Source organism: Humulus lupulus, chromosome 9, assembly GCF_963169125.1.
Source record: "Humulus lupulus chromosome 9, drHumLupu1.1, whole genome shotgun sequence".
NCBI lineage: Eukaryota > Viridiplantae > Streptophyta > Magnoliopsida > Rosales > Cannabaceae > Humulus > Humulus lupulus.
In genome coordinates this window covers 107,632,580-107,660,483 of record NC_084801.1, presented here as the reverse complement: position 1 = coordinate 107,660,483, position 27,904 = coordinate 107,632,580, and the positions used below count along the sequence as shown (strand labels likewise).

Sequence of the window (27,904 nt, the reverse complement as noted above, 5' to 3'; positions counted from 1 at the left end):
AGACAAGCCCCTTTGTCTTCCTAATGAAACCGAAAAATTAAGGACAGCCCCTTTGTCTTCCTAATGAAAACTGAAATTAAAGACAAGCCTTTTGTCTTCCTCATGAAAACCGAAATTAAAGACAAGTTTTTTGTCTTCCTAATGAAAACCAAAAATTAAAGACAAAAGGACTATTGGACTCACACAAGTCAAATGTTTGACTTATCACAAAATAAACAAAGACTAAATAAAAAACGTGATTAAAAATAAAAAGACTCATTACAGGAAGCTAAATATTGATCAAGCTCCTAAACTGGTGTCCTCATCATTCCTCCCCTCTTGACTTGGATCAACTGGAACTTGACTTGGATTTTTAGTCTTGGTGTCCTCATCAGGACAGCTGCTCAACCACTTTGACAGGTGGCTTCACTCAAAATTTAGTTAGTAGCTAGGTATTTCCCATCATCATGAGTTTTGTATTTGAGAATAATATTTAGATTTTATGTAATATTTTTCCTTTTGTTCCTATTCCCTGAGGTAAGAAATTGTAATAAACCAGGATTAGTATAGCTAAAATGGAAGAAAATATAGAAGGGAAAATAGTCACTGCAATCAAATTGATACTTCTTCCTAAAATAAAATAAATGGCTAGAGTTGTGGTCTAGAAGCATTAATTATATGGTCTAGTAGATTGAGGAAGTCACTACTACTACTACTAGTGCTTGCTTGTTCCCTTAGGTTAGTTCTAGTCATTTTTGTCATAGTCGAGTTCCACATCCTTCATTACTAGATTAATAACCAATTTTCCATATTCTTTGAAGTTTAAGGTCTGAGATTCTGCTATAATGAGGCACACCCAACTAGAACAGTGATACGAACCACACCAACATTGTGATGAAACCCGACACCAAATATGGAACAGCCACCAAGAACATACGAGATTGGAATGGAACCGCGACCCAATGCTTAGCCAAGCACGAACCTTGGTATGAGGAAGACGCCACAAACGGGGATGGAATCCGTTTGATAAGTCAGGATGAACGCCACAAGGAATCTCCTTGATAAGTTCAAAAGTTTCTTCAAGAACTCAAGAAGAAATAAACTCACAATTTCATTCAACATAATCTGCCTTTTCACATTGTTTTGGCAGTCCTTATAAGGACGAAAATTACATGAAAACAAGACCCTTGGTCTTCCTAATGAAAGCACCATAAACAAGACCTTTCGGCTCACACAACTCTTCAGCTCACAAAACAAGACCTTTCGGCTCACACAACTCTTCAGCTCACACAAGTCAAGTGTTTGACTTTTACATGATAAAGAAAGACCAAGTAACAACAATAACGTAAATAAATTAAAATGACTCATGAAGCTCCTAAACTCAGTCAACTTTGATGAGTAAGACAAGTCTTTGTTCTCCTTCAATGTTGACCACGGTCTCCTCTTGTTTTAGGACTTTGTGGACTAGGCTGTTAAGTTCTTCCTTGAATCTCTTGGCTCGTGCCCTCGTCACTGGACCAACTGGATCTTGACTTGGATCTTTACTCTTGGTGTCCTCATCAAACAGTTTACTCATTTGGATCATTATTGTACCAAACACATTTAGATCATTCTTTTCACTTGAAAATTATTCTTTGCGGCCTTAGACTTGACATTGAGGACATTCAAAAGATAAGTTCAAATCAAATCTTCCTTTTCCTTTTCTTTTTCATTTGACTTTTAAAAGGCCTAGTTTAGTTTGTTATGAGCTGAACAAAATGAAGAGCAAAACACAGAAAATTGTTGTGTTTATTGACATACATAGGTAAGACCATCCAATTCAATCCAATCAAATCCATAGCAACAATGAATAATTACTCTTTTATTGTCATTAAGAAGTTGGACACCACACCTCCAATGTCATCTTGAAGGAGAATAGAACACAACAGTGAGCAAGTCAACACCACCAATGTTATAAGAAACAACAATACATCATCCTATGGTAAAGTAATAAAAAAGATGATATCAGCCAAATTTTACAACCTAAGAAGCCAGTCATAGACTAGACATCTGTCTACTTTTAAACAAGTAGTTATTGCAGACAGAATTCTTATTATCATGGATTGTAAAACCAACAAAAAAAGAAAGTGAAAGTAGTTCAAGGCCAATCAACCAACATATTGGAGACCAATACAATCAAATTGTATAAACAAGATCGTAATATAACAATTAAAATAAATTGCAAAGTAAACAATAATTTCATTAACAATAAGAATGAATCATATCATTGATCTATTCAATTTCATTACAGTAGTTATATATATACCTATATATGTATATGAGTAGGGAGTGACATTACTCGATTTCCTCAATTTTGTTTTCTCTGTCAAAGCCTAAAAAAAATAGAACCTTTATCTGGATCATCAGGACTAGCCATGACAAAAGAAACTGCACCCTCGACTGACTTGCTCCAATGTTAAACAATCCCAACTTCATACCAGTTAGAAATGTATCTGTTGGATGTTCAAAACTCTGCCATAACTAATCTATTATCATATATGTGAAGCTAGCGAGAAAAAAGTTATATGTAATCATATATGTATCTAATCTAGAAGGATAGAGATATGTCATTCTAAGACACGAAAGACAAAGCCTGTCCTCATTGATTCACCACAAATATAAACAGCTATCTTTTCTGTTTATACTTCATTATATATCATTATCATAAAATGTTGCATATATATTTAAGTTCTTTTCGTGGTATCCATATCCCCTCGTGACCCTTTTATTGTTTTTATCTCCAAAATAAATATTAGTTTTCATGTCATGCAGAGTTTCAACTTGTATGGCCAAATTCTAACCCCCACCAAGAAACAGAGATCAGTCTATATATATATGTATATATTATCTTCTCAGAACCATGAAATTTTCAGTGCCTTTAATCATGAGGTTTTCTTTTTGTTTTTCTCTTCAACTTTTTGTAGAGTTTAATTAAATTTAGAGGACAATTGATTAATAAAATATGAATATGTTCTCCTCTCAGTTTAGAAGAGGAAGAGAGCTGAGTGAAACAGACAAAAGAGAGTGCGAGAAGAGAAGAGGGAAGAACCTTGTAGCCTTGTCGTATAGAATACAGTTTTTTATTCTTTGCCATGGACGCAGAGTGGTAAGATAATGGTTTCGACATCGTATTTTTTTAGTTGCGGAAATTGTTTTTCATAGATTGAACCTATTTGTTATATTGTATAATTTTCAAGCATATATCCATATGAATTTGTAAGCACATGCACATATATATATATTTAGAGAAATTAAGATAATTTTCTTAGGTTGGTTTTGTATTCACCTATTTAATCTGAAATATTATTATTTTGTTTTCTTTTTGTAGATTAGAGAGCAGAGGAAACCCAAAGAGAGAAGTGTTGACCTTGAATCCACCAACCATCCAAACTGATGGAACTGCCAATTAGGATCTCTTGAATGAAGCTTATGATCATTGTGGTGAAGTCTTTGCTGAGTGTGCCAGACTATTTAATTGGGTACTTTTTCTTTTCTTATTTTTTTATGTTTGAGTCATTTTTTTTCTTTCTTTTTTATTCTAATCGTCTATACATAAACAGTGGATAAGGCTTTGATCATTATTATGTTTATTAAAATTTTCCAATTGGTATAATTATATCTCTGTCCATTTTTGTTTATATAGATGAACGCATATAAATTAATCTCTATGTGTTTTCATAGATTGCTATTAACATTATTTTGTTATTTAAAGCTGGATGGTTGTTCATCAAAAGCAACTTGTTTGGATTTAGAAAAACAAGCAATAACGTGATAATTTAATGTGAGAAGCTGAAGGAAATTACTATATGTTTCTCTGTAATATGGTTAATTATATAGCTTTTTGGCTCAAAGGTTAATTTCTTTATATATATAAATATTTAGGAGCCATATCACCATATCAGTCGTCTCACCTTATCATCGCTACAACTTCTATCGTGAGTCGCATCTTGTCTCTCTCATTTTTTAGGTTTATCCTTTTTCTTGTACCCTTTTAGATTTCTTTTGGGCGATTTTATTTTGTTTTCTCTCTTCTTTGATATTTTTGTTGATTATTACTTTGATTTGTTAAATAATTAATGTGCACTTTAGATGAGACACCAATCCTGAACAATATTTTTTCACATTAGTTTCATTATGCAAAGTCAAAATTATACTTTAATTGGAGATAAAAGTCTAGCAACATTTCCAATTACTGCTGGTATATGGTTTGACTTGTTAGTGTTTTCTTGAATTAGCTTTTTTGATACACACGCAAATTCTTTAGTTAAGGTAAAAGTTTATTTATAAATGTTGTATCTTTGAAACTCTTTTGAATGCATCCATTTCCTCTTTAATTCATTACTTCTATTGTAAAAAGGTCTATTGTTGCTTACAAGTATAAGTGCTTAGATTTGTATTACTATATATTTAATATATTATTTTCTTTTTTAATTCATGCAGGTGTGTTGTTGTTATATGTCCAATAGTATAATAGTATTGGCTATCATTTGGGTCATGTTTTTTTTCTTCGGAGTTCAGGCATAGTTGGTCAAAGTTTGACATCTTTAGGTTTTGCTTAGACTAACCACTATAATCAATAATTAGTTCTAATAAAGAGTGTACTGATCAAAGAAAATCATTAATCATAATATTGAAACATACATAACATATAAAAATATATTGGTCCACCGATCAAACAAAAATGAAATGAGATTGATATGCTCTGTTATTTCTATGATTAGCTATTCTGCTCCAGAGCCTCTGTTCAGATTGATAAAGGGATTTTTAGTGCTGAATTTGGATGGGCTGCCTGGTCTTGCACCTTTTGAGGTATGATTTTGTGATATGACCTATATTTTTTTTGCATATGAACTTTTCGGACTTTCACCTGTCAGCTTTAGAATTTTATTGATGCTTCATAGCTTTAACAGGTTTCCCCCGAAAAAGAGAGGAAAAAGTGTAATCTTTTAGATGTTGTTTTAGACATAGTTCACACTTCACATAAGCTCATGTTTTGTTGTAGGGTTGTGTTGGACATAATGTTCTTTTAGGCGATTCATTGAGTATTTTTTCTTTTTATTTATTTCTTTGTCATGTAATATTGAACTTCTCTTCAAATATGTACTACAAAACTAATTTTTGTTCAATTCTTTGATTGTTGTTGTTTGTTGTTCTCTTAGACTTGTAAAATTGTAGTGACATGTAAACCTAAGAGGCATTATTGTCTTAAAACTTTTGATTGTTTGTCCTGTATATGAGACAAGAATTCTGTATCTAATTTGTTTTGCGTGTGAGTTGTACTGGCCAAATGTGAGATTTAAGTTGAGATCTGGAAGGAGTTTTACCATAATGAGTAGAAATGACTTCGTGGAAAACTTAAAATTAGGATCAACTTTATGTTTGGTTCTTGTGGGCTTCTTACTTAGGGATAGTTCAAAAGTGTTCTTCTTCTTTGTATTTTTTTGAGCTGAAAGCATGCTGTATAAACTTTATTGCATGGTCCTCTCTTGATGATGCCTTGTCTTCTGTTTTTATAAGTATTTTTTCTTTGTAACAAAAGCTGTCTTTGAGTTGGTATCAAGTCTCAATTCTATTGTTTGTGTGAGTGAACTGGATATCATCATTCTTTTTTTTTTCTTTTTGACTTGGGGAGGGTGGATTTGAACTTGGGACCTCCTCTTGTGAGGACTAATGTATTACCACTAGGCCATTTCTATGGCACGATATTATCATTCTTAGCAATCTGATTATTGGGCAGATTCAGGTGTTAGTTTATTTGTTTCTTATGTATATATGTATTTTTTTGTTTTGAAAAGTGCGACTTATTGTTCAAGATTTAGCACAAGGCATGTATATAGCCCATGCAAGCGTACTTTTTTTAAAAAAGAAACAACTTTGTATTAATAGTTAATGAAATACAATGTTTGGGAAATCATATGTGATCTCCCATAAAGTACATTTATATGAGAGCATATTAGCCCATGCAAACATGTTTAACTTAGCTCTCGTAATCAGTTCCCATAAATTTTGACTTTATCTTGTGTCCTCTTTCAACAGATAGTTTCCCATAGGCCTTCTTATGTCAGGATACGGGTCAAATAATAAATATTCTTTTTTAGGTGGTCTACGAGCTGCTGCTCAATCAATTAGTTATGAAATACCATTAACTTTATGTGTGTTATCAATATCTCTACGTGTGATTCGTTAAGACATAAATTGTTCTCTATTTTTTCCTCTTTAGTTCTTTCTTTCTAGGAAAAGGGTGGACTGAATGGAGAAAATATCTTCATTTTTTTATTCATTATTCGAATAGATGAACTAAATCAGATTGTTATATGAGTGAAAGAAAACTGCTTATATATATAACGCAGTAAAAAATTGATAATCGAGGCACTTGCTTAGTGTTCTATGTTGTAACCAAAAATAGTGTCAAACCACTAATGGAAGAAAATCACTGAAAAATGAAACACAAACTCAGTATCTAATCAAATCCATTTCTCATAAAGTACTATAGTAAGGGATATGTTTTCTGTTTATCAACTAGCATTCTTCATTTTGTGTGGTCTATCTAGTTATAATTTAATTTCAGACCTTTAGAGAAATATGCTCTAGAGGGATTTCTATGTACATGATCCACTATTTTAACTGTCAAAATACTCTGTAGTGGACAATTAGATAGAGAGGATGCTTGGTGACATGGCATTGGAGTTCTGAAATATGTTATTTTCTCTTTTCTCATCTTTTATTCTTTTAGTTTTTTAACTTTCAATTAATAGATTTTATAAGGCTCCTTTGAGATAAAGTGAAGATGTTTTGAAATGTATAAAAATAATCCAAATAAAGATATTCATCAAATAATCAAACATGGAGATAAAGTGAAGATGTTTCCCATTTAAGATTGCAATTCTATTTTCTTTCTCATACATGATTAATGTCTATTTCTCCCTAAATATCTATCCCTATATCTTTCTGCTCTGTTCTTGCTCCAGTTGATATAAAATTGCTTCTTAATATCTTGGCTTGTTATGTTATCCTTGACATTTTTATGTATTATGTGCCTTTAAGTAGTTCTCATAGGTTTTTTTAATATCTTGTAGCTAGAAAAATATGCAAAAATTGAAGAAGCTAAAGTTGAGGAGCTTATAAAGGCAATTGCTGATTCAAGTGCCAAAGTAATTGTTAGTGGTGCAGCAGTTGGGGAGATGGCACTTCATTTCTGTGAGTGCTACAAGTATATCACCTTCTATTGTGTTTTTTTATTGATTAACTTACTAATTTGCCGCACTACTGGTGCTGTTGCTATGGTAAGTCAGCTAGCATTTAATAGTAGTCAAATTTTTTGAATTTTTTCCAAAATTCTCTAACAATATTCTTATTTGTGTTATAGTTAAAGCTTAGCAAGCCAAACCCAGATGACCTGGGACATGTTGATTCAGTTTCAGTAGAAGAAATTGGTGGTGCTAGGGTACATAAATATTTTGTGGATCAGGAAACGATAGCAATTGCAATATAAGTATCCGGGTGTGACTCGAACTTCAGACTTTGTGTGAGCAAACCAAAGGCTGATTGTTTGAGCTACAACCCTTGGGTATTTTGTTCTTGTTGTTTTTATTATTTATTTTTCCTTTTAATCTCATTAACATTTCCCATAATGTAAATATAGGTCACTGTTGTGAAGAATGAAGAAGGTGGGAACTCCGTAACCACTGTTTTATTGTGAGGAACCACAGATAGCATTTTAGATGACATTGAAAGAGCAGCTGATGATGGAGTAAATAATTACAAGGAAATTTTGACTTGTTTTTCTTTGTGTATCGATCTTTATTTAGAAGCAACATTAGGTATCTTTAATTGTCTATTACAATCTTCTTAGGATGGTATGACCGTATGATCCATACAGAGTAGGTTTTTTGACAGTACTTGTTGCATCAGACTTATGAATTGGAAACTTATCTACCCCACTAACCATTCTTACCGGGTACTTTTCCTGTTAGGCTATGTGCGGGGATAGCCGAATGGTTCCTGGTGTAGTTGCTACTGAAATTGAATTAGCTAAGAGAGTGAAAGAGTATTCATTTAAAGAAACAAGGTAATTTGTTTGTTTCCACTTTTGTTTTTTTTTTCCCAGTTTTTGTTTGTCTTGTTTCCCATAACCTAACTCTAAACACATTTCCCACTTCCAACTTAGAAAGAAAGAGAAACTTTGAGAGAATAAGAGGAATAGCATGGGCTTCATAAAGGACCTCTAACAGCCATATTCACATTCTACTTGTTAATTTGGATGCCATACTTGATGCCCTGTTGGTTACCTATCACAGAGAGAATTTTGCCAAAGCTATTTACACATCAATGCTATGTTTGTATTGAACTTTACAGAAAGGAATTAACCTTGCTAGGTCTTTAGAGAAGGAATAAATGGGGATAGAAGTTAGTACAAACTGTATGAATTGTTTCTTCATATTGGTTCTTCTTATGGAATATAGGGTGATAAATTATTTAGTATTAATTGTTCTTTCCCTTTCTTTTTCTCCTGAGTTGCATAGGTCTGGTTTCCTGGTTTCCTTTACTCTCAAATGTGCTAAGTTTCAATTCTTGTATTTAATGACCTTATTTGTTTTCTTTTTCCTCTGAAATTAGTTTCTCTCTATGTTATTTGTTCTTTTTGTTTTTCTTGATTTATATTATTTCTTTATGGGAGTGATTTTAGTAATAATAAGAAACTAGCTTTTGGTGTTGAAGAGAACGACTTTCTAATCATCCCTTGGTCATTTGTTCTATGTTTTCTGCTTTTGCAGTAGCAATTGAATCTTGCTGTTCTATGCTTTTTATGTGTTGATAATTGAGTAACACTTTTATTTTTTGAACAGGTCAGTACGTCAGAGCTGTCTTTCTACATTTATGCTTCGTACTTCCTAGAAATTTCATGATCTTCCTATGCATGCAGGTTCTGAGTTTTTCTCTGTATTTCTTGTTTAATTTTAGAGGGAAGAAGCAATATGTTTTGTTGCTTTAGTCGTTGTTTTGCATGGTAGTACATCTTGCTATACCCTGCTGTTTCGTCAAATTTTGGAGTCATTACAAATTTAATTTAAACTTTATATGCTTACAGGTGGAAACTAGCTTAAGTCTTATGTTCTTAATAATAAAAGGACTTTGTTTTTTACAATGTGCAGGTATATTGAGATGATTTCTTTTGGAGCAATTCTTGACAAAATTTGTAGTTGAGGCCTTTAGAATGGAAGAATGTATTTCACTAATTTTTGTATACATTTCTTGTTTTGTATTTAGTGATAAAGGAATCTGAATTGGGCATAAATTATGTTGTAATATGATTTCTTAAGCCTGGACTAGTAGACTAAATATTGTAATTACATTTTGAGTAATTAATAAAATCTATTTATGTTACCTTATTTGGCTTCAACTTTCATATTTGTTTTCCTAGTTTTGTGTAAGTAAAAAAAGATTATGTTTCTCTAAGCTAATATAACACATGTGTTATACTAAAGTGTAGTATTATAACACAAATAATGTGCTAAAGTCTAGTATAACACAAAAAATGTGTTATACTATAAAGTGTAGTATAACACAAAAAATGTGTTATACTAAAGTGTAGTATAACACAAATTTATAAGTATTGAAATGTGTTATATAATCGACTATAAATAACATAATTAAACACTTATCTATTTATTAAAATAACATAGAAATTGTGTTATCGTTGACAGTATAATAACACATCTGTTTAACAATGATAAAGTGTTATGTAAAGTACCCTGACCTACGATAACATAGTTGGTCTTAACACATCAAAAAGTGTTATGGTATGTTTTGATAACACATTTTCGGTGTTATTAAAAGCATTTTTTCTTGTAGTGTATATAATTATAGAAAAAAATAGTATTTGAATTTAAAGGCTTTTATGCTTTGAATTTAAAAATTGAAAAAACCCAAGACTTAGTACAATATTTAATATTCAAACATATATGCATTTTTAAGCTATTATTTTAATTATTTAATTAAATTAAATTAACCCTAAAATGTTGCTATAAATAGGGACTTATGTACAGGGTTGTCAAGTAAGTGTAATTACACAAAAACCTATACTCATGAGAGACTACTCTCTTATTCTCCATAATTATCTCATCTCATGTGTTGAGCTTACCCACCCTAGTCTAGGTGATCAAAGGAAATTGTGGAAAATATGTAGTTTGAAGATCCAGTTCACTCTCTTGTTATTACTCTAGGACAGAAAGGAACAACGGTTAGATAGAGTGAAGGAAGGAGTCTCAATATCCGTTGCGTAAAAGTAAGATTCTTAAACTCTGTTATGTAATTTACTTTCTAAAATTCTTGAGAAACATGTTTCTAGGTTGTTTTAGATGTTAATTTGTTTACTTTATGAAACATACATGAAAATATTTATGATCCTGTTAAATATATTCCTAACACTTTCGAATGCCTTGGCATGTTTCGTTGTCAGAATTAACGGAAGAACCACTGCTTGTTAGTCATTTTTCCCATAGACGGTGAGAACTTGTCAACTAACCTAGATTGGAAAACTCAAAGTAACTCAAGAGAAAGAAGAGATTAGAACTAACTTATGGAACTTTGAAGAAAGAATTGCAGAATAACAATTGGAAAAAATGTTTGTATTGCTTAGTAGTTTCAGGGAACATTGAGTTTTTCCGACCCCCCTTCCACAATGATAAAGTGAGGTCCTATTTATAGGTGAGCTTTGATGGCCCTCAGTACAAAGTGGTCCCAAGGGAACAAAACACTATTCTGGTCTACTGCATGTGGTAATGGTGCAGATGGTAGTTGTGTCAGAGAAGTGGTGGTCCGCTCTAACCTATGTCAGGGGCATGGTAGTGATGGTTCCACAATGTACTATCCTTGTACTGCCACTACTTGTCTGGGGAGGGTACATGGTTTGTACTCTATGCTCTCTAGGCTAGTATGTACCTAAGCTGACACACTCCGTACTCAGGCTTTCTCCTACGCTATCTTTTTTGGGTTGGTTTGACCTTGTCACGTGTACCTCCCAACGCTTGGAAAAGGATCTTGTTGTGAAAAAATTATTGTGCTAGATTGGTAAAGGTGTTTTGATTGAATGTTAAAACCAAGGATGCCTCACTAGTGGCACGAGGTTCAAGTAACGAGCCAAGGTCTCATCCGCGAAGTGGGCATCACTAAGCGGGGCAACATGGCCTCGCGAGGCACCTGGGGTGTCACGACCCAAAAATATCAATACAAATTTGTGCGGAAATTAAATGATTTTTATTAAATTGATGTTTCAAAAATCCATATAAAAAAACTTTTAAAAGAAATGTGTGCACACACTAAAAATATTTATATGGTTGGACCACATGTACATCCTACAAGGAGACTACAACACTAACTATCCCAGTTTGTCCTTGCCCTTTTACCTACACATGAAAAACCTAGGTAAGCGAAAACGCTTAATAAAAGTCAATCCTACAACAAAAAGCAGAGTATAAAACAAATGGGTCAATGACCAAGCCATTCACTGTATATTAGATAACTTACAAACTTTAGGGTTTCGGATAAATCTGGGCCCTGATCAAACAATTAAAGAACACCTAAGCATCTCGACAATATCAACTATTTTAGATAACAAAAAAAAAAAAATCAACACAACCCTGCAGATATATATAATAACAATAATTTTAACCCTAGAAACCAACATGGGAGACCCGAGCCTCAACATTAGTATCCTAGCCATAAATCCTTCTCGAGGATAATCAACGGGTTACCAAGGGAATTATTACTAATACAGGGGTAGGTGAAATCACAATGGCTCATCGAGACTCCTAGGTTATACCAGCATACTTATTGTTGGGGGAGAGTAATATTACACAACCGCAATAACTAGAATCTACAAAAATTATGCATGACAGATGCCAAAGAAAGATTGAGAAAAATGATGCAAACCCTAGTATTGGAACACAATTCTTCAACTTTGATGATGATTCAAAACCTTTGTTGAATCCACAACTTTGAACTTCTTATTCTTCAATGCAAAAACACAACCAAAGGCTTATATACAATTTGTATTACTATCCTAATTCTTTTTTCCTAGCCCACTATAGATGCTTGAGGCTTTGTTTATGAGAAAATGGGAATTGGTATCGATCAAGCCTTAAACTAACAAAGTCAAGCACTTTCTTCATGAGTTTCTTGGAGAAAACCAGACATTCTTGAAAGCTAGAGAGAAAGAGAGGTTACAGAGTGATTTGAGAGAGTGATCAAGTCTTCCAAAACCCTATGAGGACCTTTCATAGTGTAGGAACCATCATTATCTCTAACCAATAGGATTAAAGCTAAATGTAACGACCCGACTTTTCTTAACTAGACCCACCGAACACGACTATGACTATCCGGGGTCAACTGGACCCTTACGGTCAACTTTGATAAAAATCGGACGTTAAAAACTAAATAAACTTTAGAGTAAACTTTAGAAAATTTTACATTGGAGTACTTTGAAATAAAATAGTATTTGAATGGGATCCCATAGTTTTAAAAAAAAAAAACAAAATGTAGTTTAAACGTAACATAAGAAATAGTCTATAGCCACATGGCTTTCTTTAGATAAACTAGTAAACATGAGACTGGTGAAACTGTTACTGGACTCAGCGGAAAACTTAAGAGAACCCTGACAACCTTGCAGGTCGGTTGTTTCACAGTATGCATACTTTAGACAGAATCCCCTCCAGCTCAATGCACTGCTCCTTAAGCTTTGCCCTTACCTACACACACAGAGTAATTGATGAGCTATAACGCTCAGTAAGGAAGCTAGCTACAACTTATGATTCTACTATCCAAAACAAACTTTGCACAACAGAAATGCATATCTAGAAACTGCAAACTGAGCAACACATCTAGCATAATCACATAAGTCAAAGTGTTGCGTAACATATTGAAAACATATAACTGAGCCATCGTATTATCTGTGAGGTTTTAATCTCAGTGTGGCCTCCACGGCTCGGAGCAACCTCACCTCCCGTACCAAAGGGGTACACTCAGCTAAAACACGATGACTTTACTGACTTGGCGGATAACCCCACTGTACGGCTGCATGGGGAATCCACCCTCACAAGGCCTTGTACTGAGCCATTGAGTTATCTGTGGGGTCATGATCCCCGGGTGGCCTCCGCGGCCCAGAGAATACTCACATCCCATGCCAAAGGGGTAATCTCCTCTAAAACTCGATGACTTTACGGACTGGACGACGAACCCCACTACATGGCTGCATGGGATCCACCCTCACAAGGTTTCCCTTGACAGTCATAAACATTGCACATGCATTCATGATAACTTTACTGCACTAAGCACATTCAAACCCGATAGATGGGTACTATCATGCGCATCCAGCCATATAATCACACATATATATAGCATCTAGAATTTAACCAGCAGTATACAAACATGCAAACAATTCACTAAGATCACAACAAGCTAAGTTACTCTTGGTGTATACTTCCTTACCTCTTGTCCTTAGCTTTCGTGAATTATGTTTTTGTGAGTATTTCCGATCGCATTTAGACCCTATAATCATATTGGGACAAAGTGTCTCAGTTTATGCTTACTAAGATTCTAAAATATATAAGGGAATTTAAAAAAAACAAAACTGAAATTCCCAACCCTGGCCCAAACCCAAGCCCTTGAGGTAAAATGACCATAATACCCCTCTCAGAATCCCAAACTCAACTTAGAAAATTATTATTTCCAATAATAATTTTATCTTAGACCATGTCCGAGATTTCAAGTCAACACTCCAATTACTTCTTAAAATTCCACTTTCCGATGCCCGTGTCCAAAGTATGAGCCCCGAGCCCACTTCTTGATCTTGAGACTTAAAATTTGGTAATATTGTACTTCCTAAAATATTTTCTAAGTCCTTAAAAATATTTCACAAGTTCTAAGTCATCAAATCAAACTTTGAAACTAATTCCCAAACCTAGAACTTTTCATGAACTTTAAATAATAATTCCCGAGCCTAGTTCGTAAATTATTACTCTTAGATATTACTTAGATAAATTTTCTAAACCTCGATCCTCAAATATAAGTTTGTAGACATTGGGGTTTCTAATCCCGAGCTTCACGACAAAATTCCAAAGTTTTGGGATCAAATACCACTTTTTGTCCCCTTTGGTTACAAATTGGTAACCATTAATTACCAAAAAAAACAACAAAGCATGCATGCATGCTCACGTGCACAAGCCTTCATCAAGGGCTTCCTTGTGCACGGCCAAGAATGGCAAACACTCTTCATGACCAGTTTCGAGCCATAGGTGCCTCCCACAACGTTCACCGCATCATCCTGGCACCACCATGATCCTCACCTCCGACCACCACCACCACCACCACCGACGGTGGTTGATGAAACAAATGGTCAAAACATGGCTTCCAAGCTTCGGCCGTGACTCCCAAATTCGTTATTGTTGGAACCCAACCCCAAGGCAACTCCTAATACACCTCTAGAACTCTTAGGGGTGTGGAAAAATACCAAACCCGTGGCCCTAACACCCTATCCGCCTGCCACCACCATTAACGCCGATGGTGCCACCAAACCATCGGCCATGGCTTCAACCACCACCTTGCCACCCAAAAACTTAATATCTACCATATTAGACCCTTCCCAATACTTTAAGGATGTCCTCTAGTCCTAAAACACGGATTAAAACAAAGTAAAACAACTCAGAAACTTGAACCAACTTTTACAACACGAAATCGAAATCGGTACCGTAAAAACTTCGAAGGAAAACTACAGGCTTGTACCTCTTTCTGTGGCCGGTTCCTGGTGATTTCTTCTGCCCTTTCCTATAGTCCTCAACACTATGAACATAAAAACCGTTCATCGTGAGTTTCACGCAAGGAATTAAGAGAAAACCGAAGCCAAAGATGCACTTACACTAGTTCGGATTCCGACCGACATTTCCGAAACTTGGATCAAATTCTCTCCTCTTCCTTTGCTTCCTTCTACAATCAGCACAAGGGTTCTAAGGATGTGTCTAAGGACTGTAACCCAAAGGAAAAACCAAAGAAAACTCACCTTCGATTCCTCCTTCTTGGATCCGAAGTGAACGTACACCAACCACAACACTATAAGTGTTACTTTGTTTTCTCTAATAATTCCAATATTGACTGAAGCAAATGAAGGAAAAAAAAATGGCACCGGTTCCCTCCCTTGTAACCTCCAAACTGCCAAGACCATTTTAAAAAAAATGGTTTCCCTCCACTCAACGGGTTGGCCGAGACACACACGTGAGAAGCACTTATTGTGCTGAAATGTTACATGCACTTTATCCAAAATAGTGCATTAAACCATGACTTAAAATAATTAAAATCAACTATGGTCTAAGCACTAAATAATGCAACTTTGGTATAAACTTATGTCTATGATTTTATGTGAGTCTTTTCAACATAAAATCATAGTTTTAATCCCATAAAATTCATCTTGCATTATTCATAGACTCTTAGTGAATAAGTCACAAAATCATAGTCTAAAATGATTCTATGATTTTATGTGGATTCCAAATACATAAAATCATATACTAAAACTCTTTGAACAAGATGTCCATTTTAGATTTATTTCACATCTAAATCCCCACACTATGGTCTAAAGCGATCAACTCACATTTCTTTAATTAAAATAATATTCACCAAATATTATTTTAATTATTATTCATACTCTTAAAAAAAAAAATATTCACAGAATAATGTTTACAAAAAAAAACACAATAAATAAATAGAAAAATTCGGGTTATTACACTAAAGATCTCGTCATTTAGAGCTTAAAACACGTGTCTGTTTGGACACGTCACACGGTGCGTCGCCTGCCTATAGGCAAGGCGATGCGTCTCCTGCTAAGGATTTTTAGCCCTTCTGCATCCACCCCATGAAATGCCTCTTAAGAGGCGACACATTTGTTGCCTCCCCCTCTGACTTTTGACCCCTCCAACGGGCATAAAATTTCTCCAAATTCTATAAAACGTTTGGGGAACCTTAGAGACCTCCATGTATCACATTGTACCAAAAAACACAATTTTTATGTGCCTACAATTGAAATTCAAATTTCACATCTATACTATGAGAAATTCACTAAGTGTTTTACACATAGCTTGTATAATTTTATAAAACATTTCCCATACTCTGACACGTCGGTCGACCGACCTAGCATATTACAATAGGGCTCGGTTTTGGCTTCAAAAAATGTGTCAACTCTTTTGAAACTTTGTTTTATAATTTTAAGGTAAATATTTATATAGGAAGTTATTTATAAAACAAGTTTTTCATTCTGAAGAATATAAACATATTTTAGACGAATTTTTCCCACAGATGTTTTTCTTTAAAAATGTGAATTTTAGTAAAACTTTTGATGAAAAAAATAATTGAGCCAATAAGTGATTACACATAAGTCATGCATGCAAGTCAAGATTACAAGACTAAAGAATATGTAAACTTTTAACCATGCTTAGACTTGATGTAACACCCCACTTCCTTAGAACTGTTATTAAGTGAGTTAAAAAAATGTGACATTAGCTCGCTAATCGAGATATTAGACCAAAAAGTGTGGTTAGTTAACATGTAAACTCGTTTAAATAAGATTTTAGTGTAAAAGTTCGGTCATTCCTTGAAATTATGAAAGGGTTACATTGGCATCCCAAAAATACTATTTAGAAACATATTTACAACACAAAAAGTTATGTTACAGTCGGCCTAAGCGAAAAAATCAACATTTATAACCCGCTCCTCAAAATACCCTAGCCGTGGCTGCCAGATATGTAGAGTCCAAGGCTGTTTACTCCATTCAAACTCAGCTAAAAATGTGTAAATTCGTGTTTAAATATTCAGCGTAAGCCGATATATCGCAGCTATAGGGGGCGATATATCGCAGCACGTAGATACGGAAAACACGAATCGATGCACGGTCGCCTCGGGAACAAAGGTCCAGGCGATATATCGCCTATAGGGGGCGATATATCGCCTCCACCAGCATGTTTTCAAATACATTTGAATTCTTTTCCCTTCAGCCATTCAAACTCCTTCAACAGTCCAGCATCTTCTGAACGAGTCTTCAGCCTCTGCTGAACGATTATTCAAATGATTTTCACCTAAAAAGCCATTATTTTTATTCAAGTAAAATCAAGATATTTTCATTCCCAAACTCTATAAATAGGACCTAGTACCCAGCCATTATTCACCATTTGCTCTAAGTTCAGAAGCTGCTAGTGTTAAGTGAGTGTGAGAGTGTAAACACTTGGTTTGGGGAAAAACTATAAGCTTAAACATCATAAGCTTATCAAACACTTTGGGAAGTGAGTTCTATAGTATTTCGGTGGAGGTTAGATTGATCTTGCAATCTTTGAGGTAAACCCAAAACTATAGTTCCTTTCTGTATTTTATGTTATTTCCTTTCTCAAAACCTTCTACTCAGTCCCCTAACCTTATTCTTATTTTGGTTAGGGAATCCAAGCTCTTAAGCATATAAGTCGGTAAGTATGTTTTTTTTTATGGTTTAGTCTTTCCATCTCTTTCATTTCATCTCCTTTCTTAGACTCACTCTTTCTTATGGTTTTAGGAGTGTTCCAAAAGTCCCAACTCAGTCCATAATCCCGGTAACTTTGGTAAGGAAATAGGCTAGAATCAACATGTTATGTGATTATGTTATCTATATGTTTTATGTTATTAAAAGTGTTATGATATATGTGTATGTTTGTAGGCTTGGGCATATGACCCATATGACTAACAAGACCCCAAATGGGTTATGGGCATATGACCTACTTAGCTAGTAGGACCCCACTAATCCCATGGGCATATGCTTGTTTAGTCTATGGGACCCCAAGTAATAATGGCCATTATAATAAGTGTATGTTATATGTATTATGTTAAGTCTTTATGTTTTCTTATGAAATTATGTATGTGACTTTGTGTTAGATTTTCCTTACTGGGCATTAGGCTCACTCCTTTCTGTTTATGTGCAGGAAAATAAGTTTAGAGGCGGAAAGATTCGTGACGCTTGGAGAATGTGTATCGATGATGAATGGAGTCAAGGGGCCGAGCGTTATTCGATTCGAGGATATAGTCTCCTTTTATGTTTTTATGGTTTTTATGTGTATTTTCCGCATTATGATGTAATGTCTTTTATTTTAAACCATGTTTTGTTTTAAAGACAATGGGATCCCAAAATCCTTCTTAGTATTCTGTTTATTTGTAAATAACTCTTATTTTTCAAGTTACTCAATAAATTATGGTATTTTCGTAAAAATGTAAGTTTTATGTATAGTTTCGATAATGGTCCAATTAGTCTAGATTAGTGGGTCATTACAGTTGGTATTAGAGCAAACGGTTCCTTCGCATGAAGTTCTCCTCGATACACATGCTCAAAGCTCCGAATCGGACCGCCAAGTAAGTGTTCAAGTTACAAGTTACAAGTTACTTTGTCTATGTGTATAGCTAACAACTTTAGTGTTTGTGTTTCAGTTAAAAAAATGAATGGAGCTTTAACCTACCAAGATATCCGAGCCATTAAGGCCTTAAAAAGAATAAGGGAGCCAAGAAACACCGTAGGAGCCCTAGAAAGGATTACTCGAAGGTTGCTTTTGTTTCACCAAGCGATAGGTGGCCTTCAAGAGGATAAACAAATAATGCTAAGATCAACGGAACAATATGTATTAGTGATTAGGTTGTTTAAAGATTTCCATCCTGTAATAGCAGCCTTAGAAGAAATATGGGAAGAAATGAATGATGAGGATGAATCACCATTAGCAATGAGATACTATTTCCTCTTAGTTAGGTTCACCGCAAAATTTGAATTTCAATTCACCAATGAGCAAAAGAATAGGATTCTCACAAACCTTCCTAGAGGGCATTTTGATGCTCATGATAATGATGACTATGAGGCAATAGATGATGATATGTTAGATGACGGATCGGATGTAGAAGATCCCGATTTTTAGATTAGAAGTTTTCAAATGTTTGTTTTATTTTGATTGTAATAAGTGAAATTATTTTTCCAAATGAATAAACATGCTATTTGAATATCATGTGTGAGTTTGAATTTTTTTTCACAATCATAATAAATACTAAATAAAATGAATAATGACTGAGTTCGGTGAGGGTGGATACGAATCAATGAACCTGGTTTCCTTGTTGAGAGTTAGGGGGCCTTAGTAGTGGGAACGATTTTACTGATCCCAGCCCTCCCTCAATATGGTTAACTTTGGAACAAAGATAAGTTTCGAGCCTGAGAATTAAGTCATATAGGATGATTAGAAACACACTTAGAAAATAAAGATGACTTGTTTTTCTAAGTATAGAAACCCACTCTAATAATAAATAAAGACCTATATAATTTTTCATAAAAAGTCATAATAAATAGGTCCGAGATATGTTTGTTTTAGAATAAGTTTTTGCCTTAGAGCCTATTAGGAAAAAGTTCTAACATGTTTCTTTTAACTGTTAGAACTCTGCTACGATGTCTCTCCGAAGATCTGCTCGCACCAACGGGAACGCTTCCAACGATGTTCCAGCGACCAATGCGGTCCCTACCGTTCGCCGAAGGAGAGTGCGTGTTACTGCTCGCCGCAACGCGCCGGCACAGCCAGCTGACAACACTGCAGAGATTGCCAGACTGCGACAACAAGTTGAGGAACTTCTGCAGCAACAACGCCAACAGGCTCAATCTCAGCCTCAGCCTCCGCCACAGCCGCAGCCGCAGCCACAGCCAATGGCCCCAGCACCCCAACAAGTTGGTCCATATGGGGGATGGCCTATGACGAACTACGCTCCATATCCTGTACAGCACATGGAGCCAGTGTACGAGAGGTTCCGCAAGCAGCACGCTCCAAACTTCGAAGGGACTACGGACCCCTTTGAAGCAGAAGAATGGCTAAGGAATGTGGAGCCGATCCTAGCCCACATGAACCTTAGTAATGCAGACCGCATATCCTGCGTCTCATCTTTGCTCAAGAAAGATGCCAGGATATGGTGGGACTTGGTCCAGCAATCCCATGATGCTGCCACCATGACGTGGACCCGATTTGTGGAGCTCTTCCACAAGAAGTACTACAATTCAGCGGTACTTGCTACGAGAGTTGAGGAGTTCACCAATCTGAAGCAAGGGAATTTAACAGTGGCGGAATATGCTCGTCAGTTTGATCGCTTAGCCAAGTTCGCGGCAGAGTTAGTTCCGACCGATTATCTGAGGGTGAACAAATTCGTGAGAGGACTCCGACCAAAGATTGAGATGGGGGTGAAGCTAGCAAACCCGGGAAACACTTCATATGCCGACGTTCTTGAGACGGCAATTGAAGTAGAAAGGTTGCAAGCCAACGTGAGCAAAGAAGAAGCCAGCAAGCCGGAACCTAGGCAGCAGAGCCAACCTCAGGCCAGTCGGAACAACAATCAGTCCAGCAACAGTCAGTCCAACAACAACGGTAACGGACAAAAGAGAAGGCATCCTGACAACAAGCAAGCCGACAACAATAAAAGGGCACGACCAAGTAATGGGGGAAATAGGTCGGGCTACGTGGAATACCCGCCATGTGCCAAATGTCAGAAGAAGCACCCCGGAGAATGCCGTGCCAACACCAAGGAGTGTTTCAACTGTGGTCAAGAAGGGCATCGTAAAAGAGACTATCCTCAGCAAAAGCCGGAAGGAAAGAAGGACGAAAAGATGGTTCCTGCTCGGGTTTTTGCTTTAACCCAAGGAGAGGCGGATGCTAGCAACAAGGTGGTCACAGGTCAGGTTTCCATCCTCAATAAATTATGTCATGTATTATTTGATTCGGGAGCCACCCATTCGTATATTTCGTTAGGAATGATAGATAAACTAGACAAACCTAGTGAAAGATTTAGAACTAGGTTTGCAACCGAGTTGCCTTCGGGCAAAGTAGTTCTATCATCACGAATTGTACGAGGCGTACCAATCAAGATTGAGGACAAGGAACTAGAAGGAGACCTGATAGAGCTGGTGATCAAAGACTTCGACGTCATACTAGGCATGGATTGGCTAGCACGGCATGGCGCAACGATCGACTGCAGACGCAAGAAGGTGACATTCGATACTCCTGACGGCCAGAAACTGTGCTTCATGGGACAAGCATCAGGACTACGCACACCGTTAGTGTCATCTCTCAAAGCTCAGAGAATGATGGAGAAAGGATGCCAAGCATTCTTAGCCAACATCACGAATGTGGAGAAGGAGACATCACTCAAAGTTGGAGATGTTCGAGTCATACAAGAATTTCCAGAAGTATTTCCCGATGACTTGCCAGGATTGCCGCCAACTAGAGAAATAGACTTCACGATAGAATTAGTACCGGGCACCGAGCCTATCTCTAAGGCACCATACCGGATGGCACCTACGGAACTCAAGGAGTTAAAGACACAGCTACAAGAACTCCTAGACTTGGGTTTCATTAGGCCAAGCCATTCACCATGGGGAGCTCCGGTACTATTCGTGAAGAAGAAGGACGGAAGTATGCGCATGTGCATAGACTACCGAGAGCTGAATAAAGTAACAATTAAGAACAAATACCCGCTACCTCGGATTGATGATTTGTTTGATCAACTCCGAGGCGCGACTGTATTTTCTAAGATCGATCTACGGTCCGGGTATCATCAGCTCATGGTAAAGGGAGAAGATATCCCCAAGACAGCCTTTAGGACTCGTTATGGACATTACGAGTTCTTGGTTATGTCTTTTGGTCTTACTAACGCGCCAGCCGCGTTTATGGACTTAATGAATAGGGTCTTCAAGGACTACCTGGATAAATTCGTCGTTGTGTTCATCGACGACATTCTAATTTACTCCAAGGATGAAGTAGAGCACGAGGAACACTTGAGGATGATTTTGACGCGATTGAAGGAGCACCAACTCTACGCGAAGTTCAAGAAATGCGAGTTTTGGCTCTCACAAGTGGCGTTCCTCGGGCACATCATATCGAAAGACGGAGTTGCAGTAGATCCATCGAAGGTAGAGGCCGTGAAGGATTGGCCTAGACCAAGGAACGCGTCGGAAGTAAGAAGCTTCTTAGGGCTAGCAGGTTACTATAGAAAGTTTGTAGAGGGCTTTTCTAAGATAGCCACTCCACTCACCAACCTGACCCGGATGCAACAAAAGTTTAACTGGAGTGATAAGTGTGAGGAAAGCTTCCAGTTGCTTAAGGATAAGCTTTGCTCAACACCAGTACTTAGTGTCCCAACACCCAATGACAAGTTCGTTGTTTACTGTGATGCATCAAAGTTAGGATTGGGATGCGTACTGATGCAAAATGACAAGGTGATAGTGATACGAACCACGCCAACAAGTGTGACAAAACCCGACACCAAATATGGAACAGCCACCAAGAACACACGAGATTGGAATGGAACCGCGACCCAATGCTTAGCCAAGCACGAACCTTGGTATGAGGAAGACGCCACAAACGGGGATGGAATCCGTTTGATAAGTCAGGATGAACGCCACAAGGAATCTCCTTGATAAGTTCAAAAGTTTCTTCAAGAACTCAAGAAGAAATAAACTCACAATTTCATTCAACATAATCTGATTTTTTCCAAATGTTTTCAAGGCCTTATATAGCCGAAAATTACATCAATACAAGCCCCTTTGTCTTCCTAAAAACCGAAATATTAAAGACAAGCCTTTTGTCTTCCTAATGAAACCGAAAAATAAAGACAACCCTTTGTCTTCCTAATGAAAACCGAAATTTAAAGACAAAAAGGACTCTTGGACTCACACAAGTCAAGTGTTTGACTTATCACAAAATAAACAAAGACTAAAAAAAACGTGATTAAAAATAAAAAGACTCATTACAAGAAGCTAAATATTGATCAAGCTCCTAAACTGGTGTCCTCATCATTCCTCCCCTCTTGGCTTGGATCAACGGGAACTTGACTTGGATTTTGAGTCTTGGTGTCCTCATCATTCCCCCCCTCTTGAGAAAGATTTGACCTCAAATCGTTACCTGCATCAAAAGGACTCAAATCAGAAACATTAAAAGTAGCACTAACAGTATACTCACCTGGTAAATCGAGTCTGTAGGCATTGTCATTGATCCTTTCTAGCACTTGAAACGGCCCATCTCCTCGAGGTAGCAATTTGGAACGTCTTTGTGCTGGGAATCGCTCTTTCCTCATGTGTAACCATACCCAATCACCGGGATCAAAAACCTGCTTGTGACGACCCTTGTTAGCATCAAGTTGGTTAGTGTTTAAAACAGCCTCCTTCACCTCACTTTTTTTTGCATAAAAATTATTTTGTTTTCTCTCTAATTTTCCCTCATTGATCGAACTCTTCTCTTTCTTTTCTCTCTCACTTGATTCGACCCTTCTCTCTCTTTGTCTCTCTTTTTTCTCACTCTCATTCTTTTGCTCACTCAATTTTTTTTTATCACTCAATTTTTGCAACCTCACTTGGTCTTCATATACTTGCTTTGGCGTCAATGGAGCATGAGTGTTTGTTCGTTGATGGAACGTGAATGAGTACTTGTTGTTGAAGCCATCATGCTGGACTCGCCGATCAAATAGCCAAGGCCTTCCTAGAAGGAGGTGTCCAGCTTGCATGGGAACCACATCACACAATACCTCATCCTCATACTTGCCAATTTGAAATGATACCAGCACCTCCTGTTTTGTAACCCTCACTTCACCACTATCATTCAACCACTGCAACGTGTATGGACGAGGATGTTTAAGCGTTGTAAGCCCCAGCTTGGCAACCATGGAAGAACTAGCAACGTTAGTGCAACTACCACCATCAATAATAACACTGCATACCTTGTCTTTCACATGACAACGAGTGTGAAAGATGTTCTCCCGCTGCACCTCTTCTTTTGCTTGCAAATTTAAGGCTCGTCGTGTGACTAGTGCAAGCATCTCACCAGATTCTGCCCCAAACTCCTCATCATCGATAGAAACATCTTCCAATGGTGGCAAGTCAGCAAGATCTTCATCTTCAGAATCGAGCTCGCCACTTTCTCGACTCACCATAACTCGCTTGTTTGGACATTGACTAGCTATGTGTCCTCGCCCCTGACATTTGAAACATTTTATCTCACTAGAATGGAACGAAGTAGGGGCTGTTTTACCTTGAGGGGTCGTGGCTGATTTTGGTGTAAAGGATGAAGTAGGTTGGTCTTCTTCCTTCTTTGGATAATTCGACCGCCAAGGTGTTGCACTTGAATGGTGTGGGCTCGGTCTTGGCTTTGAACTTGTACTACCCCTCTTGAGCTGCCTCTCAACTTTGATTGCCATATGCACCAAATCTTCCAATTCCACATAATGGTGTAGCTCAATTGGATTAGCAATCTCTCGGTTCAACCCATTCAAAAACCTTGCCATTGTTGCCTCCCGATCCTCTTCCACATTGGCTCTAATCATAGCCATCTCCATCTCCTTGTAATACTCATCAACACTCTTGGAACCTTGATGAAGACCTTGCAACTTAAGGTAGAGATCTCGATAATAATGAGATGGTACAAACCGTCGCCTCATCACCATCTTCATTGCCTCCCATGTGTCAATAGGACGATCTCCACTCCGCTTCCTGTTGATGCACAACTGATCCCACCAAACAATAGCATAATCAGTAAACTCAAATGGCAGCAAGTTTTACCTTCTTCATGTCGGAGTAGTTGTGACAATCAAACACTAACTCCATCTTCTTTTCCCACTCAAGGTATGCCTCAGGATCGCTCTTCCCCTGAAATGCTGGTATTCTCATTTTGATATTCCCCGAATAATTATCTACCTGGTTCCTATCTTCTCTATCCCCACCATACCTCCTATGGTTACCCGCCGACATCCTATCATATTCTTCCTCTAAATCGCCCCCATCAAACTCTCTTTCACCCTCAACATCCCGTTGTTGCACCCTATTCCTCCGTGCCCTCCATTGCGTTCCCTCTTCTACCCTATCCAACCTCTCATGTATCTGCTCACACTCCGCCCTCATCATCCTTCGCATCTCCCCAATTAGTGCTTGCATTTGTAGATTCGGAACTTCAAGTGGTGGAATATCATTGCTTGCATTTTTCTCTGGATTTTGTGCCATGATGGAAATCTGCAAAATAAGGTTAGAATAATATGGAGAAAAGACCTCACCACACTCCCTCACGTGTTTCGCTCGAACAATATTTTCACTCAAATCCCCTCGTGTTTCACTCAATTTCAATGGCTTTTACCCTCAAATAGGCTCACACCTCTGCCTTTTTCCACTCGTATTCTTCTTTAAGTTCTTTCAAAACTAATCCACAATATCATGGAGGATTCAAGTAGCAAATCAAACCAGAACAAACCAAACGAACATAGAAAAACTGATGAAAAATGATGATTTTTGGATCACTTGTGTGGGGTTTTGGCAAAAAGGCCTCTAGACCATAGGGAACAAGAATAGAACAAAAAATTTTAAGAGAGGTTTCCAGACTTTTTTTTTTTTTTTTTTTAGTCTCGGATCCTCTTGGTTTTCTTCTTCTTTCTTTTCTTTTTTTCTTTGATTTCTCAGATGCAAGGACGATTCGAAAACAAAACAAATCAGATTTCACAAGAGAAACAATAGACTCAATGCAGATTCGGATTTCACAAAAAAAAGAAAAGAGAAAACTCAACCCACATTCGGATTTAACAATAAGAATAAGAGAAACTCAATCCCAACTCAGATTTCACCATAAGAACAAGAGAAAACTCAATCCCAATTCAGATTTGACAATAAGAACAAGAAAAAAACTCAATCCCAATTCAGATTTCACAATAAGAACAAGAGAAATCTCAAACCCAATTTCAGATTTTACAATAAGAACAAGAGAAAACCAATGCAAAGTCAGATTCCACACGTAGAACAAGATAAAACTCAAAGCCCTAATTCACGTTAAGAACCCTAATTCATGATTTCAGAAATGAAAAGAAAACAAAATAGGGGATTACAAAGGACCCTAATTCACGATTACAAAGGAATTGAAACTTTGTGTAGACTAGTTTCGGATTTCAAGGGATTTCACAAAAAAAAATAATGGAAACTTTGGAAATAAGGAAATGATTGAACAAGGAAACAATTGAAATAGGGAAATTAACTATAGTAGTTTCGGATTTCACAAGAAAAAAATAAACAAGGACAAAGAACTCAAACACGACTAGATGATGAATAATTTTTGTTTTGATTTCAGAATTGAAAAACGAATTGAATAGAAAACACAAATGAAAAAGGATAGGCCAAACCGGATGATCCTAAGCTCTAATACCAACTGATACGAACCACGCCAACAAGTGCGACGAAACCCGACACCAAATATGGAACAGCCACCAAGAGCACACGAAATGGAATGAAGAACCGCGACCCAATGCTTAGCAAAGCACGAACCTTGGTATGAGGAAGACGCCACAAACGGGGATGGGAATCCGGATTGAACGCCACAAGGGATACCCTTGATAAGTTCGGATAGTCTCTTCAAGAACTCAAGAAGAAAAACTCACAAATTTTCATTCAACATAATCTGATTTTTTCCAAATGTTTTCAAGGCCTTATATAGCCGAAAATTACATCAATACAAGCCCCTTTGTCTTCCTAAAAACCGAAATATTAAAGACAAGCCTTTTGTCTTCCTAATGAAACCGAAAAATAAAGACAACCCTTTGTCTTCCTAATGAAAACCGAAATTTAAAGACAAAAAGGACTCTTGGACTCACACAAGTCAAGTGTTTGACTTATCACAAAATAAACAAAGACTAAAAAAAACGTGATTAAAAATAAAAAGACTCATTACAAGAAGCTAAATATTGATCAAGCTCCTAAACTGGTGTCCTCATCATTCCTCCCCTCTTGGCTTGGATCAACGGGAACTTGACTTGGATTTTGAGTCTTGGTGTCCTCATCAGATAGCCTACGCCTCACGTCAGTTAAAGGAGTATGAACAACGCTATCCAACTCACGATATGGAGTTGGCAGCGGTGGTCTTTGCGTTAAAAATCTGGCGCCATTATCTTTACGGAGAACGGTGCGAGATTTATACGGACCACAAAAGTTTAAAATACTTCTTTACTCAGAAGGAGCTTAACATGAGGCAGCGCCGGTGGTTGGAATTAGTAAAGGATTACGACTGCGAAATCCTAAACCACCCGGGGAAGGCAAACGTAGTTGCCGATGCCCTTAGCCGAAAAAGTTATGGGAACTTAGCAGCCTTATCCGGAATAGAAAAGCCACTGCAACAGGAGCTTATCAGTGCTGGAATAGAAGTGGTGGTAGGCAAGCTGGCTAACTTGTCTATCCAATCGAATCTGCTAGAAGACATACGGAATGGTCAGAGACATGATGATTCGCTATCAACGCACATGGATGCAGTCAGAGAAGGCAAGACTACAGATTTCTCAATATCCAGTCAAGGTTTATTGAGATATAAGGATCGGGTATGCGTGCCAGACGATCAAAGTATTAAGAAGACGATCCTAGAAGAAGCGCACAGCACCCCATACTCGGTTCATCCAGGGTCTACCAAGATGACTCATGACATCAAGGCAGTCTATTGGTGGCCAGGGATGAAGAAGGACATAGCGGAGTATGTATCTAAGTGTCTGGTATGCCAGCAAGTGAAGGCGGAGCATCAGCGGCATGCTGGATTATTGCAACCGCTTAGCATACCGGAGTGGAAGTGGGACGATATAGCCATGGACTTCGTGACGGGTCTGCCAAAGACAAATAAGCAGCATGATTCTGCTTGGATAGTCATAGATAGACTAACCAAGTCGGCTCATTTTCTGCCTGTTAAGACTTCTTATACGGCAGACCAATATGCAGACATCTACATCCAAGAGATTGTACGATTGCATGGAATCCCCAAGACGATAGTATCAGATAGAGGATCAGTGTTTACGTCAAGATTTTGGAAAAGCT

At 37.1% G+C, this 27,904-nt stretch overlaps 1 protein-coding gene and 1 long non-coding RNA gene across 6 annotated transcripts; both read left to right on the top strand.

Moving 5' to 3' along the window:
- Positions 1-373: 373 nt before the first annotated feature.
- LOC133800744 (uncharacterized) lies at positions 374-4,095 on the top strand. The gene is made up of 3 exons (XR_009876591.1): positions 374-431; positions 3,007-3,124; positions 3,347-4,095. It is a non-coding gene; the product is annotated as an uncharacterized LOC133800744 (long non-coding RNA).
- A 3,076-nt stretch (positions 4,096-7,171) lies between these two features.
- On the top strand, positions 7,172-8,730 carry LOC133800791 (T-complex protein 1 subunit theta-like). Of its 5 annotated transcripts, none has more exons than XM_062238851.1 (3): positions 7,172-7,301; positions 7,385-7,462; positions 7,661-8,730. In XM_062238851.1, exons 1-3 carry the CDS (start codon positions 7,200-7,202, stop codon positions 7,715-7,717), a joined length of 237 nt encoding a protein of 78 aa, XP_062094835.1. In that variant the 5' UTR covers positions 7,172-7,199; the 3' UTR covers positions 7,718-8,730. The 5 variants fall into 5 exon arrangements, 1 of the variants encoding a protein (XP_062094835.1); XR_009876611.1 differs by having other exon boundaries at positions 7,185-7,215; XR_009876608.1 differs by having other exon boundaries at positions 7,185-7,215; positions 7,385-8,730.
- The last annotated feature ends 19,174 nt before the right edge of the window (positions 8,731-27,904 follow it).

What these genes read in the sequence shown, in the direction of transcription:
- LOC133800791 (XM_062238851.1), top strand. Translation starts at nt 7,200, where the DNA reads ATGGCACTTCATTTCTGTGAGTGCTACAAGTATATCACCTTCTATTGT. An exon ending in CTACTGGTGCTGTTGCTATG is followed by an intron (nt 7,302 to 7,384) that starts GTAAGTCAGCTA and finishes TTTGTGTTATAG; the next exon opens with TTAAAGCTTAGCAAGCCAAA. An exon ending in AAGAAATTGGTGGTGCTAGG is followed by an intron (nt 7,463 to 7,660) that starts GTACATAAATAT and finishes ATGTAAATATAG; the next exon opens with GTCACTGTTGTGAAGAATGA.